This window comes from Lissotriton vulgaris, chromosome 9 (assembly GCF_964263255.1).
Source record: "Lissotriton vulgaris chromosome 9, aLisVul1.2, whole genome shotgun sequence".
NCBI classification, from domain to species: domain Eukaryota; kingdom Metazoa; phylum Chordata; class Amphibia; order Caudata; family Salamandridae; genus Lissotriton; species Lissotriton vulgaris.
This window is the reverse complement of record NC_141697.1, coordinates 917180140-917201471: the sequence shown is the minus strand read 5'-3', so window position 1 is coordinate 917201471 and position 21332 is coordinate 917180140. Positions and strand designations below refer to the sequence as shown.

The following is a 21332-nucleotide window of genomic DNA, read 5'->3' as shown; positions in this document are numbered from 1 at the left end:
ATCCGGTTTAGATAGCACACATGAGATAGTACCTTGTACCTTGTATGGAAATGCTAGGTAGGGGGAGTTGCATCATAGGTTTCATAATAATGAAGCTTGATCTTGCTAACTTATCCACTTGGGCATTCATTGATAGCTTAAAGTCCATGGTAATTCTGAGATTTCTTACTTCAGTGGATACTTTAGGAGATGGCTCCATGTTGTCATGCCAAGTGGAGAATGGGTCATATATCTTTCCATTGCCACAGGTGAGTAGTTCAGTTTTGGATGCATTCAATTTAAGATGGCTCAATGTCATCCATTGATCAACAGCTCAGAGGCAACTGAAGATTCTGAGTCTCCAATGTCTTTGGGGCTTCCCAGTTGGGGAAATATTTATGTGTCATATGCATGGTTATACCAGCTGAGCTGAAATTAATTTATCATAAAAACACTAAACAATAATATTTCCTTAGCTGTGGGTGCTGTTCGCTACATATCAGCAAAGGCTGAGTTGTCCTCAGCTAAAATACTGGCCAGTCTGATACTTTAATACAAATTGACGTTAATTCCATTCTCATGTATTTAGATTTGCCATAAAAATAAGGCCTTTCTTTCCTTCACAGTAGGCATAGCTGTTTAAACTTCTTGAAAACCTCCAGGGGTCTCATTTAATAGTAATAGTCCTGTATCAGATTTTCCAATATATTTAACCAGCAGGTATTCTCTCGTTGCAAAATGGCTGGCAGCAAATCTGTTTGAACATGTAAAGGTCCATTTTTCCCTCAAAGTACTAAATTGGGGCAAAACCCTAGACCCAAATCAGCACAAAGTTGGTTAGATTGTTCCCCCTCTATAGCACATAACTTTAAAAAGCACCTGGACATGGTTTAGTACAGGCTTCCCCAACAAGTAGCTTGGTAGCTCTCCTGTTTCCTGTAAGTAGCTCTACTGTGTCCAGTCCAGCCTATTAAATGAGAAGCTTTAGCTGGACTGAATATATGTAAGACAAAATTGAAAAGTTTGTGCATTAGAGACGAAAATGTGTGTATTTTCAGAACTGATAAGCTGATGTTTGAATTGAGAAAATCTATTTAAAACTGATATTTGAGTGATAAATCATGTGGCGTTGCGGAGGTTTATTATTAATATAACTACATTGGATTAAGGGCGTTTTAAGCTATTGCTGTTATGTATTACCCATGGAAACGCATTCCAAAGCCTTTTTTTACATTACTTTTGGCAATTCTGCCTGATGCACTCAGGTAATCACTGCGGGTAATTTTACATAGGGTGGTCACTAATATAACCTTGTATGATGTGGTCACTATTACAACACTAATGATATTAGTAACTCTGTATGATTTTTATTGATCTCTTTCAAGAAGTCTTTATTCGATTAATTCATCATAAAAGACATAAATACAAAAAAAAACACAATAACATATGTAAAATCAGTATTAAATCGTTGGCATCGAATAACTTCTTGCAGAAGTGTACAAAATTTAAAAAAATACAGATACTGGTTACCACAATAATACAGGATAAAATGATCTCAGCTAATTTAAATTAATAGACCTACTTCTAATGATCCAGGCCCAGCCTAGGAACTTTGCTACCCCCACCACAATGATCGGATCCAGATTAGTTTTTAACAGTCTCAGGGCCTCAGCAGACGAGCGTGTGCCTAGTTGACTACAGACAGGTTTGAGCCACTTAGATCTGGGGGCTGAGTATTGGGGACACACAAACAACATGTGAGATAGACTTTCCCCTAACCCTTGACATTTTGCACAAAACCCCTGACTAGCTTTTCCCCACTTCGTGGTAAAGTCCCCAATAGGGAGTGTGCCACATCTGAATTGGAAAAAAAGTTTTCGATCCAGGGGTTTGGTAATGATTTTTATTGATCATAAATAGCTCTTATTACAGAAAAGGTTGGCAGCCCCTGTTTTAGTATTATGGGGCTCATTAGGATGTTGTGACGTCCGCCACCACCGAGCTGGCGGTGGCGAACGCCACGACATCGTAACGAGTGAAACCCCCCACCATATTACAATGGTGGGGGTTTTGCGCCCGCCACTTTTACGCTGGTCGGCAATCGTTACGATTCCCGGCTGGGTGGAATTGACTCTAAATATGGGCACAGCCATCCATATTAGGATGGTGTGATGTGAAAGGCTTGCAGGAATTGCTGTGGGGGCCCGAGGGGGGTGGAGGGATGGGGGGGTCTGCACTTAGGGGTACCTATTGTACCACCCTTCATTGCCACGCATAAGGTGGCAGGCACAGTGCAGTGCCTGCCACGTTGTGCATGGCAATGCACAACATGTATTTTTGGCATCGCAGAGGGAATGTTAACAATACGGAATGCGACCGCCAGGGTGGCGGCCGCATCCTAATTGGTGGTGCGGGAGCGCCGCACTGCTGGCGGACGGTCCACACAGCTAGGGTGGCGGACTGATTATAGTCCACCCGCTATTGTAATGGGGCCCTTTGTGTTTTAGGTTTCTGTTTTACAGGTGGAAAAAAACACCAGCTATTGCTGGTTTTGTAAAGGTGTTTAGCGTCTTTCAAATACAAATATCTACAAATTCCTTACATATACAGCCTGTGCGCAACCCTACTCAGAGAGCCTGCACTGCTCTGCATGCTTGAGTTGCAACTGTTGAGGATACACAGCCTATTCCTAACACTGGGACACTGTGATAGATAAATATGGGGCATATTATCAAGGGGGTTTATCTCTGCTTTTTTGGCTTTAAAAGCCAAGAAAGCGGACATAAAATTATCTCCCTATTACCTAGCTGTCTCTAACACCAGTTAGAGACAGCTAGTAAGAGATAGCGACCATCATTGGCCCCACTTTGCATGTCAGTGATATTTATCACTAATGACATGCAAAGTGGGCGTGCTAAGATGTTAGCGACTGGAAACAGTCGCTAACATCGCTATCTCCCATTACCAACTTATGGAGATATTCGCGCTAAGCGCGAATATCCCCAAAAGCTAACACCTGCCCTGAGCAGTTCTTAGCCATGTTATCCAATGGGAAGTGGATAACATGGTTAAGAGCATTAGCTCGGTAATGCATGAATATCGCTGACTTTTCAGCGATATTCATGCATTGCGGCCGATTTTTATCGGATTTGCGATAAACCTTGGTAATACCAAGGTTTATCTGCGATAAAAATCGCCGCAGCTCAGCGGTAAATTTTTGTCTCTAACCAAGCATTAGCGATAATTATCGCTATTGCTTGGTAATATGCCTATATTTTTATGCAGATGCACCATCATTGCAGTGGCGTAACACAAGCCCCTGCGGTGCAGTGGGCCTTCAACATTTCAGGGGCCCCCAACCCTTTGTGGAGCCCCTAGTCATCCAAAGGCAAATTAATATCTGTGAGATAAGGGGGACTAAGGGACCCCTCTTTCTGTTCTTCAAGGGAGCTCATCATTTTGCATTACGCCACTGCTTCATTACCACATATCGTATGTACAATAGTGCTAATGCACCTATTTGCCTCTGATATCCAGACATCCAAGGAGGGAAGTGATAATTGCAAATAAACATAATGACCCTTATCGTTCAGAAAAACCTGCTTGTCTGTCATAGATACCTTGTTGTTTTCCCTTAACTTGTCACCTTAGCCACTTCCAGACGCCATTGGTTGCAAATTCGAGTTCAGCGAGCACTGACAAAAGGAATAGGTACAAGAGCTAAGTTATTGGTTTTGCCAATGCTTGTGTGGAAAGCATAGTGATAGCTTCAATAAAAAATCTAAGTAGTCGACAGGGTGTTACCGCTGGCCATCTCCTAATGTTTTGTCTTAATGGGAAAAATATGTTTCTAGATTGCTGATACCACATTACCAAAGACCAATAAAGGGTTTGGCTCTTAGACAGCAAGGCCAAACCATATATCATGAAGTAACAAAGAAAACGCCAGTGCTGCAACGTTATTCACGGCCTAGTTGCAGTGCATTGAAAAAACACAATGGCACGCCAAACACTTTTTCCGTTGGATTTAATCCAAAAAGCTTTTCCAAACTCTACATTAACAAATTGTCAAAGACACAATACAGACATCTTAGCGTTTAGGCCAATCTAAAACAAATTTTATATATATCTTGAATTTGGCTAAATTCATGATGTTGATGGCCTGTGCCTTGTTTTGTTCTGTATCAAATGTATGGGTTGGAAATATATTGTAAAGTTATTTTGGTTTGTGTATGATAGATAGAGTAGTGTGTAATGAGAGGTGTGGTATGATAGAATGGTTAAAGTGGTGAATTTGACAAAGTGAATGGAGTGTTGAGAATGCACATAAGTGAAACCAGTTTGGAAACAACACTGTTGTATGTATGTATGTATGTGAGGGAGAATGGGAGGTTGGTTATTTATGTTTAAAAAATCTGAGTTCTAAGATGTTTGTATTGTGTCTTTGACAATTTGTTAACCCCTTAGCTGCGGCGGCTATTCCGCCGCAGCGCTAAGGGGGCGGGGGGGCACGCGGCGCGCCCATGCTGGTGACGGAAGCGCTCCATCACCAGCCGCGGTTGCGCTGTGCTCATGACGGAGGGGTTCCGTCACGGCCCCGCCCGCTCAATGGAACGATCAGCGCAGGCGCGGAATCCGCGCCGCACAGCACGACCGCAGCTGATGACGGAGCGGTTCCGTCACCAGCAGGGGAGGGGTTAATGTAGAGTTTGGAAAAGCTTTTTGGATTAAATCTAACGGAAAAAGTGGTTGGCGTGCCATTGTGTTTTTTCAATGCACTGCAAATACGACGTGAATAACGTTGCAGCACTGGCGTTTTCTTTGTTACTTGATACCACATTACAGCATATTTACATGCAAGGGTGGCCATCTTGAAGCAGGAGTTCTGAAAGAAAATGCTTTTTAAGTCAGGCATTAGTGGGCACCGATGTGCCATGACATGTATGTGTCATAATGAACCAGTGACAATTTTTGCTTTTTTTGTAGGGCAATTTCTGATTCAAACAGATGACCAACAGACATATTTTAACAGTATTTTAAATAGCAAAAATGTAAGCTTGGGAGTCCAAAATAAAGCAGCAGGCCGTCTAATAGCAATATGTAGGTATGTAGGCCATCTTCAAAAAATAATAATTTAAGGAGAAAAAAAGCAAGGATAGGAGGCATGGGAGGGGATGGCGAGGAGCTGAGGATGGTGAGATGGAAAGAAACGGAGGAGGACAGAGGGGTGGCAGTGCATAGGGGAAATGTTGGGCAGAGACAAAAAGCAATGGAAGAGCCCAAATGAGTGTCACAGCATTGGAGGAACTCATTTTTGTTTGAATATGTTTATTGCATTTTTGTCATTTTACAGCATTACACATATGAAAAAAATTAACTATGCCATAGTACTGAAAGTTTGTCATGTATCGCTTCAGTTGTACATACACATGAAGGAGCTCAGGCGTAAGGAGCGAAATATAATTAAAGTAGTTAGAACAGCATGTCAGTATCATCGTTCAGCATTGGAGGAACTCATGATTTGTATTTTTCTAGGTGTAGTAAAAGCCTAGGATAAAGAATGTTGCTTGTGATGATAAATACGTCTCTGGTCATTTATTGCTCTGCATAATATCATCAATACATTTACAAATCCTTTATCTCTGTAGCCAGGAATGTGATCTATGTGATTCATTATACTATGTAGAACGTCTGAGTGTGTGTGGTGGGTGTTAACAACTCTTCTCCTTCATTTCAGACTAGTCCAAAGGGACCATCCATTCCCTATTGCCCAAACATGTCCCTAGGAATGGCTCTTCTCTCAGCCAATCAGGTAACGATTTGTGTAATATGACGTATTTATAACATGGGCTGTTTATAGCATAGTTAATGTGGTTTGGGACTGTCTGTCCTTAACATGGTGTATGATACATTTCCTTGGGATAGTATGGGGCTGCCAATAACTGCATAGTCATTAAATGTTCATCCGTACTAGTAGTCGTAAAGCTATCCCTGGCTGGGAGTAGGAACGTTGGCAGTAGTCTAGTGAAGGTGGTCAGAAAGTGTCATAATCTGGTGGAATGCACAAAAAACTCATCACCCTCCAGGTGAAAGATAACCAGCAATGTCCAAAAGGTTCTGACTTTATTGCCTGTTTCTACTTTGTAGGGATTTCAAGTTCAGGGTCAATACCCAGTGACACAGGCAGAGGTAAGAGTTGCATTTGTTCTTTTTGGCATATTGTGTTTTGTACCGATATTCCTGATAAATTATGAGATCACCTGAAAGTTCCATGTATGGATTGGAAGTCGTATTTTGGTCACCCCATCCACTCCGAGATCCATCCAGGGAGACCTTTTCTAATATATGTGATACACAAAGCCTGTGACATCTCTGTCACAAAAAGATATTTTAAGCTAACAAAAGAGAATCATTCAAGTTCTGATGTTAAGGTAATACATCTGGCCATGGTATGTCTGCACAAATAAGCTTTTCTGAAAGATCTCCCCAGATTCCCATTATTGTACCTCCTACACAACTAAGCTGTCTTTGCTTTGTTCCACCATCCCAGTAGATCCTCTCAGGACCTGGCACTATCATTGTCTTTGGATGAGTTGTCAGCTGTAGTCTACATTCCCCTGCATTCCCCAGTCCTGCCTGTAGTTTCCTAATATGTTCTCTGCCTCAGGTGGAGTTCTGAAGCTCTGTCTCCCCTTTCTTTCTTGGCTGTCTAGGTAAAAAAGCTGCAGCAGTGTGCCATCTTTCAGAATCCGTTTTCTGCACTCCCACAGGTGCCTTCTATAGTTCCCTTCCTCCCCAGAAACATCACCCACCACCCCTTGAGCACCTTCCATGTTGTCTTCTCCAGACAATTTGCCACATCTGCTGTACATATCCACTAACTCCAAGAGATATGCCTTTCCCTAATTGAACAATCTGACTCTTCCAGCCAGTAGCCGTGCCCAAGTCTCCTTAGGCCTTTCACTCATGCCTCTCCTAATTCTTACTTCTGGGAGACCTGCCCTCCCACCTACCAAGGGCTCTCTTGTTCCTGTGCATGAGTGATGAAGCTCAGTAAAGTTGTTGCCATTTCTCTCTCTTTGAATTCCCTAGGTGAATAAACTGCAGCAGTATTCCCTGCATCAGAACCCATTTTCTGCACTCTCACAGATGCCCACGATGGTTTCAGGTAAGGACATTCTCTGCCTGCTGATTGGGGCATAAAAGTAAATATTTCTCTGCACCATATGCCAAGGCCATTTGCTGTATCTACTAGGGTCCATTCCTACTCTGATTTGGACTGGCCAACATCTGCAATCCCCTTGTGGCGTGTTGGCTCATGCATGTACCTAGACCCATACTCACTGTAGGATCATCCGATCTGTAATGATGGCACAGGTCTCATTTACAAGGCTAACTAGGCATGGTTAACCTGCTGATCTGATTGTTTTCCCTGCCTCTCCTTTTCCATTTGAGTCTCTCAAATCTATGACAATTCATGTCTCAGTGCTTCAACTGTGTTAATCTGCCTTATGCTGTTCCCTCGTTCCATAGCCCTCTCCTGTGTGGAAATTGTGGATGTCTTACAACCTTGGCCACTTTGGTCTTTACATCCCTTCCCTGTCCGTAGGGTGTCCTGTTGTAAAGCTGCTTTTCTTAGTATTTGGGCTACCCCTGCATTTCACTCTGCATATCACCATCTTCTCTTTGGTGCCCTTGCAAGTCTCAATAACTAGCTTATTCTCATTATGGGATGTTCCTCATATTCAAAACCTCTAGACCACTTTCCATAAGGGACAATGGAGATTTAGGAAAACAATTTTAGACATACATTTTTTTTTTTTAAAGCAATCAAATACCCTTCTTTAGAAACCAGGGATCTCAGATGGTTAAGGCTGATAGCCCATCAGAGCCAAATATGTTGGTACTTAAACAAAATATTGAGTTCTAAATATTGTGAGACAAAAATATCAAAATAAAATATTGTGATACAAAAATATTGTGATGCAGAAATATTGATGTCAAAAATATAGTTTTTCTCAGGAAAGTGTTATCATTGTTAAGTATATTGTTGTTGATATTATTTTCAATAATAAAGTTGTAAAGAAATATGTTTTTGAATTATTTCGGTGAGTTTTAGTTCATGTATTCATTTTATGCATTGAGATTGTTTGCATAATTGTTATTATTTTAAAAAAATCTAGTTTTTTAATTTTAAGTGATTTAGACTTCTTTATTTAATTGTGAATAATAATTTATAGTGTTGTAATGGGTTGTTGGGTTTGTGGGGGGCTAGGGTTGGAAGTTAATTAAGTAATAATGAATAATTAAATAATTAATTTTTAAGCATGGGATTGATAATAATTATGTATATTATGTAATACTGATTTACTTTACCTATATTTTAGGTGTGAGTTGATACGTTTCTAGGGTATAGGTTGAGAAGCTGATTAGGTATTAATTAACAATTTTAAAAAAAATATATATTATGAATTATTTAATTGATTATTAATCAAGTAAATTGCGTATTAATCATTATTGGGAAGGTAATTAAGTATTAATTAATACATAATTATTAATTGTTTATTAGTTATGCAATTAAGTACCAATTGTATTAATTGTGTTATACTTTTTAAAAATATATTTTAGGTGAAGATTGCTAGGTTTGTAGGGATATAGGGTAGGAAGTTTATTCAGGACTAATTAAATAATCATTACTTTTTAATTTAAAATTAAGTATTATATTAGTTATGAATTTTGTAAGTTTGTCTATTGTATTTTATTTTGTTAGTGTATATATCTATATATATATATAAATATATATATTTATGTAAAGTAGTAATGCTTATATTAAGATTTTTATATTTTTATAAATTAATATGGTTATTCAAATAGGTAATGTGTTTTGATTGAAGTAGTTTAACTAGTGTTAATTAGATTGGAGTGATAATAGTAAATTAAACCCCTCCGAAGTCCAATGCTTTCCCTACTCTTGCACAGACTGGAATGAGAATAATAAATTTTACCCCTCCATAGTCCAACACTTTGCCTACTTTTTCACAGACTGGAGTGGGAATGGTACATTTAAGCCCTCCAATGTCCAACGCTTTCCTTACGGTTGTGCTGCTTAGAGTGGGAATAATATATTGAAACCATCTGAAAGCGTACACTTTGTCTACTGTTGCATAAACTGGAATGGGAATAGTATATGTATTATTCCCAGATTCCAATTAATTTCCTAATATTGGCTAAATATATTTATTATCACAGCTTATTTATATTTGTAATTTTATAGTATTTGTTTATATTTTTATTTGTTTTTCGATTTCATAATATTTGTAGTAATGTGTAGTAATTCTTTTTATTTTATTTGTTTGGTAATTTATTTAGGGGCTGATTAGGATGTCGGTCGAAGTTTCCTCTGACCAACATCTCTGCAGTTTCTAAATTGACCGACCTCGGGTCGGTGATCTGAAACTGCAATTTCAATGCGACCGCACATGGTGCGGTTGCAAACTCCCATTTCTCTATGGGAGCTTTTGCGGCAGGCAGAAACCGCCCGCAGCACAAGCTCCCATTGAGAAATGACAGTTTGTGTAAATCCCTGCACCGTGCGGCAGGTAGCTCACGTGCCGGCCATAAGTGCCCCCCCAGAACCCTAACCGGAGGGCTAGGGGGGAAGGAGGCCTTGTCAGGGGCCTTCAAAGTCGCTTTCCAACCGCCTTTCCATGTCTGAAAGGCCGACATGGAAAGGCTGTTGGAAACTGACATCATAATGCGTATGGTAGAAACGCCGTCCTTAAGAATTTATGAGGCCATTCCGACTGGCCGACGGGCTCCTTGAGCCATCAGAACCGGATCAGATTGACCGGTCAGTTTAAAGCCGTATTACAATGACGTCAGTCACACTTTAAACCTACCATGTCGGTTGGTAAGCCTCCGACCAGCAGTCGGAGGCTTACCGATTGACATCGTAATGAGGCCCTACATTTTGCTTTCACGATATTGTTGATTCTGATATTGGGCCAGTGATACAAATATTTCACTACAGCTATGCATGTAGGCGGTCATTTTAGTTGAGATTTTTCTGTACCAATTTTTCTAAGGCTTCTTCCGAACAGATGATATCTAATCTTTAGAGTGTCCAGGAGAGTGACTATTGAGTGAATCTGTTCCCTCCTGATTAGGAATTAGCCTGCATTGGCGTCTCTGCTGCTCTTGAGGCGAGTTGGGGTTGGGAAGGGACTCAAGGACTAAGGATGAGTCAGGCGAGGTAGGCTGCTATTACCACAATCCTTTTCAGAGGGAATCACCTGATGCAGATAAATACCTTTTTGTAAGCCTCCTACAAAGGAATACCAAATGCTGACCAAAAGGGCCCCTTCTATTCTCTCTGCTGTTCTTGTGGACTTGGAGGCAGCACCCAGCTTCCCATCCATGTGAGGTGGTGCTTTCACCTCTGAACTTAGCATGCAGTATGGACACGAAAGAAATGGCAACAAGAAAGGAGGTGGTCTTACTTCCCTTATGCTGCCCTTATTACTTTTAATATATTCTCTGGATGAGATAAATTCATTAGATTATGCTGTATATAATTGATGAGACCCGCTTCCCCATTTGTAGGAATACAGGCGTGTAAGCTAGAGCTGGAGTAAATCACAAGGTTCAGTTTTGACTTTACATAGTTTTATTGTTCTTGATTTGATGCTTTTGTTTATAATTTATTTGTTTATCAGCTTTAGGAAATCTCTTATCCACAGATTTTCTACCAGAATTCTGCATGATGTTCACTTCACTGAGCAACATGTGTTTCACCCTATTGGGTATCTAAGCCTTGGGTTTTCTCACAGGTATATGGTAATGATAATAGAAAATGCAGGTTACATGAGTGATTTTGACTTGTTGTACCGTACGATTTGCAGTGGCTCACTGGGGCAGAAAATGGTAAGTTTTGGGGTATTATTTACATATATTTAAATTAACAGTTTTCTTCATGTAACCTGTATAATGATTCCTTATACCAATAAACAAATATATTAAAGAACAACATCATATTAAAGACAATTAAATATATAAAGTCGTTCCTTAATTTCTTAATTTGCACTCTGAGCTTACACAAAAGAAATGTGCCTGTGACTTCAGAGCATCGTGGTGGTGCAGTCTGGTTGCAAACCCAAACCTGACCTCTGTAGCCCAAGAATCATGTGTTGCCTGCAGGCCAAGCCGCAGGAGGAGTTGTCTGCAGTGTTAAGCAGACAAGTGTGACCATGATTCCTAAAAGCTTTCCTGAGGTATCAACAAAGAGTGTCATATTGCTACAGTAACCCATTTTTACACTTTTGTTGCTGTGAGCGTGGATTTTTTTTTAGGGTTAAACAATCACAGGGCATATTACCAAGGCTGGGGAAATGAAAATATTGCCACTTTTGCGGCCGTTTTAGGCCGCAAAGCGTCGATAATTTAATCGCCCTATTAGCAAGCTGTCGCTAACATCAGTTAGCAACAGCTTTTAGGTGATAGCGAGCGGTTTGGGGCCCGCTTTGCATGTCAGCGATATTAATCGCTAATGACATGCAAAGTGGGCGTACCCAACCTGTTAGCGACTGAAAGCAGTCGCTAACATCGCTATTGTCTATTATCAATGCAGGCGTAGCGATTAAAATATTCGCGCTAAGCGCGAATATCGCCAAATCCTAAAGCCTGCTAAAACCACTTCTTAGCCAGTATATCCAATGGGAGGTGGATATTCAGGTTAAGTCCCTATTAGCGATAATGTCTGAATATCGCTGAATATCCAGCGATATTCACGCATGTCGCCGCTATCGCCAGATATTTTATCGCTTTGGAGATAAACGTTGCTAATAGCACGTTATCTCTGCGATAAAATCCGGCGATGCGCGGCGATAAAAAACAAATTCTCTAAGCTTATTTAGCGATAAATATCGCTAGTTGTTGATAATATGTCCCCACATCTCTTGCACAAACCGGAAGTCCTGTAAGCCTGTGAGTGTTATTCCTTGCTTTCTCAAGCTCCTTAACATTTTCCTGTGTTTCTTTTTAGTTTTTATGTCCCGGTGTTTGATTTATCCTTGAATTCTCTGAAAGCAACCTGATGAAGGACTATTCTTCACAGATGCTCCTTGTTACGATGCTGGGCTTAGCGTCCTTGAACTAACAGGCTCCTTGTCATTCCTTGTTTGTTTGAGATCTAGATTCAGAAAAGCCATAAGGTAGTTAGATAGAGTATATTACAATATCAATTCTGTGAGATATTTTAGAAGTCTTTCGTGAAGTTTCTCAATGATGCTGCACAATTTTTTAGATTACCGGCAGTCTAGCCAGTAGGTTATTGAATTTCTGTAGGTTAAACATTTCTTGAGTGGCTTAATGCTGAACTTCCTTTCTTTAAAAAAGGCACCCTTTTTATAGATAGTATAAGATGCTTTGAAATACTCAACTTTTGACAACACAGTGCCTTCAACCAAAAAAGAGAACACCAGCTACGTTTAATAATTACGGTAGTTTCTACTTGTGAAAAAGATTTGATAGATACAAGGAAATGCTAGGAGTGTACACACATGAAAACGCACACATTCGTGCAAAAGCACACCCTCACAGAAGCAAAGTCAATGACAAATGTATGAGCAAATATGGAAGAACATTTTAATTGTGTAAAGTTCCAGATCATTTTTTACAAAAAACTTTCTTTTTGCTTTTCATGTTCATCAATTGTTTTTCTAGGCCTAACCTTCAACAAAACAACATTTGTACACCTAGAGAAAGATACAACTTAAGCATGCATGTGGAAGTAGCATTTTATAGGTGCTTCTTTGTTGTACATGGAGCTAATAAACCACACTGGGCTGTCTTGAAGGTGTAATTTTTAGAGAGATTTTCTCTTGTATTGTACGTGGATGATTGAAGGAAAATTGCTCATGAGCAGGTCACAAAGCACTATTTCCTCTTGTAAATAGACTGCAACGGCAGCTGATTTATGGCATATACCCCTAATAGAGATCTATCAGGTCGCAACAAGATGATCAGTTCAAACTTCTTAATAGACATTTCTGATTCAATTCCAGTTAACACGCTGATCCTCAGTTTAGTCAGACTTTGCTAAAGCCTTTATAGAAGGGTGTTATTTCCTCAAAGTTCTTCTTCCAGTTACTGTGCTCTATTAAATAAGTTACGGATGTGAAAAAGATCCCATGATAGTCAAGAGAAAGGTGCTTGCTTGTAATGCTAATTTTCGGTCAAATGGAGCTTCAAAGCCTATGGGAGAATGGTATGCATTGCTCACGTAATGTCTTCAGAATTGAACTACTCCCGGGCTAAATAGCAGCACTGGAGTATTGCGTTGGGGGGTGTTCCAAAGAACTTTTAGTCTTAAAGGTGCAAAGACCAGGTTTCTAGATTTTGCAATTTCTTAAAACGTGTTGATGTATACAAACCTATTCTGGGACCCTCTCCACCTTTTGGTAAATGTTTGTGATGTTATGAACTTGTGAAATATTCCCATTATTGTTACGGGTAGGTAACTTTTCTTTTTTTTTTGTTTAAGTACTGGGATCCTTAATTGTGTGGTGATAGGAGAGTCTCTAAATCTAGGTACCTTTGGTCTCCTTATCCTTGCACTTCCTCGAGGACCATCTCAGATCATGACACAGGTCTCAGTACATAAAATAGCTTGGTCTAGTTGCTACTTCCATCTCCCTAGTATCTCTGACTTTCTAATCATCACATGTTTCAATACGTAGTCGGCATTGGCCCAGCCACAGCGGTCCTGTTCCTTGATTCCTTCTCCTTTGTAGTGATGGTGCAGGTCTAGATATCAACTCATATATAGCCGACCTATCTTTGACTCCTCAAAAACACCCTTTCTGCGCTGCTTGTGGGACATGTCCCTATACCTTGAGTTCTTTGGCCTGCAAATCTCTGTAATATCTCCAACTGTGCTATTCTGTGTTCATTGCACATTCCTTAGTACCTAGGCTGCTTTGGCCTAGAAATCTCTGGCCCCTGCCTCTAACACACTCTTTCTTTGCTGATCACCAACTTGAACTTAGTAGACTTGGCTGTGACTAGAGCTGAGATATATCTTTAAATGAACCACTTCCCAGTCAAAATATAATTTGCCAGTGTTTATAAATTGTGTCACCTGGCTAACATTTCCGATGAAAAGTCGGCCAACAGACATTAAAGGGACGTGACCAAACATAATAATGTGGGGCGTGTTTATTAGCTGACACATGGTTTTAAAGGTCAGGACCATCAAACAAGTTATTTTAAATTTCACTGAGAGTCACTCCTGTTTTCTTCCATTTTAAAATAAAACACCAAAAATGTTGCACTATGGAGGAGTCTGACTTTTCAAGCTCTGATCTTACGTCATCTGTGAAGGGTCTGAGGTGCCTCTCAGTATGATCAGACGCCATTTCATACAAGTTTGGGCACACAGCACCCTTTCCTACAAGGCCCTCCCAGCCAAGTTTGTATGAGATGTCAGTCTGTCCTGCGAGATAGACCATCACGGTAGAAACTTTCATAGCCTGTAATTGTACTGAGACTTCTGTTCAGTAATGATCTCTCTTTCTGTCTCCCCCACCAACTCCCTCACCTCCCAATATCCTGCTCTCCCTCTCCTGTACTCTGTTCTCGTCTACCCTCTTTTTATCTCATTCCCATGTGTCTGCTTGCCCCATCCTTATCCAATGCCTTTCCTTCCCTCTCTCTTGTGCCTTCTCCCCTGCCTCTTCCTCGTCCATACCGTTTTTCTGCCTCCCTATCTTGATTTTCTTCTTCTCCTTATATTACTCTTACATTCTTTCTTTCATATTCTTTCTGTTCTCATCTCACTGTTGCCTCCTCCATCACATATCCCCTTCCACCTGCCACCACTTTTCATTCTCTACTGTGCCAACTTTAATCTCTTCCCATTTAATTAAACCCCTTCTTCCTATACTTTATTCCATTCAATTTCCATTCTTTGTCTTCTGTCCTTTTTCGTTCCCTGCCTCCATCCATGCATTCTTGTTTTCCCTCACCCCCCTTTCACGAATTTCCTGTACCCTCTCGGTCTCTTGCCCCATGCAATCTCCTCTTTACTCTTGCCTCCTTCTCTTTCCTTTCCACCCCTTCTTCTCTGCAGCTCTAGAATCAAGTGCCCCCACCACCTCCCAGGAGTTCCTCATCCCTAATGACGTAAGTGCTGCTCTTCTTCCCACTTAACACCTGTCTCCAATGTGATGAGGATGGGCTGTGGGGAGACCACAGAAGCACTGCATTGTACGCAAACTATATTCCACGCTAACGTTCTCTATTGTAGTTGGACTTTGCATTTATTACTCTATATAATGGTGTCTATGTTATTTGTTTCCATAGAACTTCTCTGTTTCCATCCCCTAAAAGCTCTTCTCTTGTATTTACAACTCATGTTTAGACTCCACTGTATTTGACTCCCTTGCCATCTGACAATCTAATTGTATTTGGACTGAGACTACCTTGCCATATAATGTTTGCCCTCTCATGTGCCTGTCCCCTTGTAGTTCCTATCCCTATATGTTACCAGCATGTACCTTTACTTGGTTCTTCATTGTATTAGTTCTACTCACCTCTTACCCTATATTTATCATCTAGATTTTAACCATGTTTTCACTAGCCTTGCAGTTCCCCACCTTTCCCATCTTCCACTGCTTCTTTTCCTTAACTTGCACCTCTCACCACATCTCTACATGTGTTTACATCCAACAGTGCATTGGTTGTGTGATCGGAAGACAAGGAAGTAAGATCCGGGAAATCCGTCAGATGTCTGGGGCGCTAATTCGAATCGGGAGTCAGGAGGAGGGAGCGGCGGAACGGCTTGTCACCATCACGGGTACCGCCAACAGCATCACTGTCGCTCAGTACCTCATCACAGCCTGGTAAGAGGACAAAACAGGGCAGAACAAAATGCATATGTCCCACCCACTGCCCAACATCTCCTGGCACCAGTAGGGTCAGGATACCACAAGATTATTGCAACTTCCCTATTCCCACCCCACTGCCCAACATGGCAATAACCACTAGGGGCAAGATTCAGCCTGGTGTAATCTCTCCCTCTTCAGGTACACCTGATGCAAAAAGGACCAAGAGAAGCCCAGACAATTAATATCTCTCAGTGAAATCACAGCCAGGCACCAACATCTGGAGGGCACCTATGGAGAATTACTCTCTCTTTCACTGCCTAAGAAAGCCTACCTATCAACCAATCAATCAATCAATCAATCAATCAGTGTTCTTGTAAAGTGCAGTTACTCACCCATAAGGGTCTTAAGGCGCTGAGGAGGTGCAGTCTGCTGTTCAGTCGAAGAGCCAGGTCTTGAGGTCCTTCCTGAATTGAGGCAGAGATGGAGGACAAGTAGATCCAGATAGACCTGGAGCATTACTGTCCCTCAGGGTGAATGACAGACTGGCACCTTCATTGCACAAAGAGGATCTCTCACCCCTGAGCACATCACAACCTGTCACCAACATTATACATAGAACAATTGTGTTTTATTGTGCAACTATAGAGTAAGGATAATGTTTGGTCTAGACAAAGGGTGCATTCTACCAGTTCACCTGCCAGATCAAACTTAAACGGTGGAATGGTGTTGTGGCCCGCTGACCCTTAGTCTCCACTGTTAGTAGTTTGAAGGGAGGGCTCTTTTCCTGTAAAACCTGTTAATGAGAAGCTGAATTTTGCATGGTATAGAAAGAAGAAGGATAGTTCCAGGTGTTCCAATTCACAGACAATGAAAGCTTAAATATGCAAAAACTGGCCAGAAAAATAACTGAAAAAAGAGGGGTCTCCGGAGAGCCCAACTGGCCCTTGATGTTGAGTGTTAGTCTTGCTTAGGAGATTCAAAAGTCACAAGGAATTCTAAATATGCAAGATAGTTCTCAACTTTGATGTATTGGAGAACACATGATGTGCTGAACAAACATGTCTTTACAATCTTATTTATCAGTCAGGTACAAATGTGAAACAACAAAAGAAACACACGAGACCCCATGAAAGTGTTACTTCAACCCCCATATTAAGATCCTTATTCAGAGCTCCTGGTTATGAAAATTTTTGAAAATGTGCAAACCACTTAAACAAAATTACAAAACTATAATTAGCTCTTAGATGCATGAGTGAATCTTTATTGGATGCAGAAGGGGGGATACAGATGAGATAAAAGACAAAATCAAGTCAACATAACACATAACACACCTGTCTAAGGAGCCTGCTATTCAAAATTAATTTTCCAACTTTGAGAACCTTTTTTAGGATTTTCAAGGCAGTCAGAGCTTACTGGGCTAAGACTATGTCAATCAGAGCTATTACCACTGCTGTGCTAGGGTTTATCCCTACTAATGGACCCAAAACCGAGCACCAAGCACACCCTTTTGGAAATTGACTCTCAGACCTCAAGCAGTCCCAGATCAACTAAGTTAGGTGGCGTGGGCTAGAAACTCAGCCTGCCACAAGTTAACCAACAAAAGTAAATAATTTAATGTCAGCCAAAGCTTGTTCTTTGGAAAGGAATGAGCAGCAAATGTATTAATTACTAGCAGCCCGCCCCAGCATTGCCCGGGGCAGAAGGGGGCTGGGGGCAGCAATTCAGGCCTGCGTGCACCTTACCTCAGCGCTTGCTCCCAGTCGCACAAACCCAGGCCCCCGCTCCAGTCCGCCTCACTTCACCGCCCCCCACTACTCTCACTTAAATGTCTGCACCAAATGTGAAAGCCGTTTTAAAACCTATCATTTATTTTGCTATCCCGCTCCAGTCCGCCTCACTTCACCGCTCCCCACTACACCAAGCCAGTCTACACGCCCCGCTGCAGTCCGCTATCCCGCTCCATTCCGCCTCACTTACCGCTCCTCCCCGCGTACTTCACTGCTCCTCCCCGCGTTTCACATACCTTATGGCGCTGCAGTCTTGCTACGTTCTCCACTCCTCCATGCGCTGTTGTCCTCCATTCCGCTCCAGTCCGCCTTACTTCACCATTCTTCCCCGCGGTTCACGTACCTCATTCCCTCCGGTCTGGCTAAGTTTTCCGCTCCTCCTCGCGTTCCTGTCCTCCGATGATGTCAGCACGCACGTTGTTAGCACACAAGGCCGACGCTACTTCTTAGGGACAACTTTTTTTTTATTGTTTATATTTTAAATAACGTAACGTTTATTTTTATTTTTTATAGCCTATGTCCATCTACTGGAACCCCCCTTTCCAACGCTGTAGTGGGTGTTGCGATTGGTGGTGTACTTTTCGAGTTTACCTGGCTCAAAGGACAGAGTTCTCTCTTTATAATAGGAGTATAGATTAGTGCAATACAGTGTAGCAAGAAAATGATCTGTGCTACATTGCGCTGGGGGAGAAAGCATTGCAGACACATAGCAACTAAGATTTGGCGCTGGAGCTCAGTTCCCTAGTGGTGGTGCATAAACAGGCTGCCTAGTGCCCCATAAATACTTTACATCATAATGCAAGGCGTGTGTGTGATGTCAAGCATATGTTTTGTACTTGAAAAGTACCCTTTCACTACAAATTATATGCTTAAATGAACTTTTAAACTTTTCACACATTGAATGTGTTCTGTACAATGTAGCACACATGTAGTGTGTGAAAGTTGGGGGAAATTAAAAGATTTCTTCTACTTGGAGCTTGCCTCAAGCAGGTGTTATTTCTTGGCTCAAAGCCCTGTCTAGCAATTTTGGTTGATAGAGCTTTGCATCAAGAACGAATGGTAGTAGCGTGGGAATGCCCACATAGAACAAATTGGATGTTCCCATGACGACAAGTAGTGCAAAGTTGCGTAAAGGACTATTTCTGTTACTTTAGGGGCTACTTTTTAGCAAGTAAAAAATGTATCTATCTGTACGTTGTGCAACTTTTTTTGTCGCTTTGCATGACTCTGCGGTGGCAAAAATGTTGATAGATCTGCCCCTAAGTATTTTTACTATACTAATTTTCAACACTAATCCTTTATGTGTTCCGGAGTGGCGTGCTTCTCGCTAGAAAAGCGATTCAACACCCATCAGGGGTAACAAGTGCTATATGAATGCAAATCTTTCTTCCCCTTTTATCCCTCCGCTATCCTTCTTACTCCAAGTTACTGACTAATATCCACCACTGAAATTACTTCATATTTCACCATATTAATTCACCACTAATCCTTTGTAGGCTTCCTGAATAGCGTGCGTCAACAAGCGCTATATAAATACAAACCTTTGTCCTCCTCTATCCTTCTGCTATCATTCCAAATCCAAATAACTGACTAACCTATCCACCACTTAAAATGTACTTGCATGTTTCACTATACTAATTCAACACTAATCCTCTATGGGTCCCGGAGTAGCGTGATACACACCGAAAAAGAGCTTGGACGCCTCATCAGGGGTAGTAAGCGCTATATAAATGCAAATACAATACAATACAATTATACTGGCATATATTACTACTATATCTCGACGATTATTAGGGAGGTTTCCTATACTACTCCCACCGGACAAGCTCCTAGGGTATTTATGTGCAATAGCACTTGGCTCGTCATGGGAGCCCTCACAGGGGCATTTGTAATTTAGTTGCCATAGGGTCTTTAGGGAGATTACTGCCCAACGGTTGAGTCAGTGGGTCTCCAGATTCCCTGCCCTTAGGTTGTAGTTACTTCCCTCCACCTTCTTTGCTTCCAACAGGTTTGCAATGTAGCTTATTCATTGTCTCACCTTGGACCTGATGTACTATTCCCGTTCGCAAACTAGGCACCTGCAATTTGCAAACCGACTGGCTTGCAAATGAGAATGCAATTTGCGACGTGACCTGTGCATATTCTACATTCACAAAATGGCCTGCCTAATGAATGCTAATTCGGGAGGTCACAATTTGTGGCCCCATGTGATTGGCTGTCAATGCAAGGGTGTGAACTTACAAAGATCATCAGATCTCTGCCTCTAAACTTGCATTCCCAAACGGGAAACCTTTTTAAAAAAAATAAAATGCAGCCTGTGACCATTAAAGATACTGGTGCTCCTCTTGGTGGCAAAAAAAATTTGATGTTTTGGAAGACATCGGGGAGAGCAAGAAATGGTCCTCTGGACAACTGCCTAACCCCTCCCTACCCCCTTCCCCAAGGTCGCCTGATGAGATTGTTAAACAGGAATCAGTTACTACCTCCGTTGAAGTTGCGGTAATAGCTCAGTTTGCAACTGCAAATGCGCTTGTAAACCACTGATATCTACCATATGGATGCCCCATCTTTCAAGTCGGGTATGCTATTCTCACTCGTAAAATGGATTTAGCATGCTCATGGCTTGTATCTTGGATTCTTCCTCTGGCCCGAACACAAAACCTATCATTGAAACAACCTAGGTGCTATTGGTAAGTACTTAGGACTTAGGCTGGCACAAGCCTGTCACTAGATGTGGTTGTCCAGTACTCTTGGTTGCTGCACCCACTGACTGTAGTCCAATATTTGTAATGCCATATGGCTTCTTAACACTTTAGTTCTGAAATGAAACTTGTAGGCTGTAAGTTCTTCTTTATCCTCTGTGCATGGTGCACATGTTTTGACTCCGACTGCAAGATCATTCCAGGATACTTGGACCTCACCCTTGCAGAGTGATGCAGGTCCTTCCCTGATGTGGTAGTGAATGTCTGCAACTCACCATGCTTCAGCTCCTTCATGGCTCCCTTCTTTTGAGTAGCATCTTTCTCATGCAAGGACATCTCTTATCCATCTCCTAAATGAATAGTCAGCTATCTCATTTGAGTGACTCTCTCCTGGTAGTCTTAGGCGAAGTCCCAACATTTCTGGTCCCAACACTGGCAAGAGTTGGTGTTGGATAATCCAACCCTTGAGCACAAAGGGTTTCTCTGTTGCAACTGGTGTGGAACTCCAAAATCCATATTGAGACCAAAAACAAGAGGACTAAGGCAAGGGAGCCAGCTACACTTAACTACCTGTTCATCTGTGGGGGGTAGCCTTTCCAGCGAACAATGGGCCATGGCAGGCCTTTTGTATGTGTCCTTAACCGCATCCGCGCTAGCGGAATTCTGCTCCTGCGCTGAGATATTCAAAAGCGCATGTTACGTGACGAGCTGGGCTCGTCATCAGCGTGCGAGGAGGCTACGCCATGACGAGCCCAGCTCGTCATGAGCGTCGAAGGGGTTAATATTTATTATTTTGATCAGCTTCAGAAGACCCACAAAAAGTGGAGCCCTGCCATACACATTCGCTGGCTGGAGTCTCCTTCCAATCCTCCATTTTAAGTAGCACTTGGATGCAGCAAATACAAAATGGATCACAGTGTTGCTGGCCATTGGTGTCATTCATGCTCCATATAAACATGCCGTACGGTGATCACATGTGA

General features: G+C 41.6%; 1 protein-coding gene across 3 annotated transcripts in view; it reads left to right on the top strand.

The window, feature by feature from the left end:
• PCBP4 (poly(rC) binding protein 4) overlaps nucleotides 1–21332 on the top strand; it is a 216734-nt gene that overhangs the window by 184289 nt on the left and 11113 nt on the right. For 2 of the 3 annotated variants that reach the window (XM_086938725.1, XM_086938726.1), the window contains exons 8-13: nucleotides 5717–5791; nucleotides 6127–6168; nucleotides 6693–6749; nucleotides 7072–7147; nucleotides 15107–15159; nucleotides 15709–15878. In XM_086938725.1, the coding sequence (XP_086794851.1) occupies nucleotides 5717–5791; nucleotides 6127–6168; nucleotides 6693–6749; nucleotides 7072–7147; nucleotides 15107–15159; nucleotides 15709–15878 (473 nt within the window). The remainder of the gene's footprint in view (nucleotides 1–5716; nucleotides 5792–6126; nucleotides 6169–6692; nucleotides 6750–7071; nucleotides 7148–15106; nucleotides 15160–15708; nucleotides 15879–21332) is intronic. The other variant, XM_086938727.1, reaches the window with a different exon arrangement.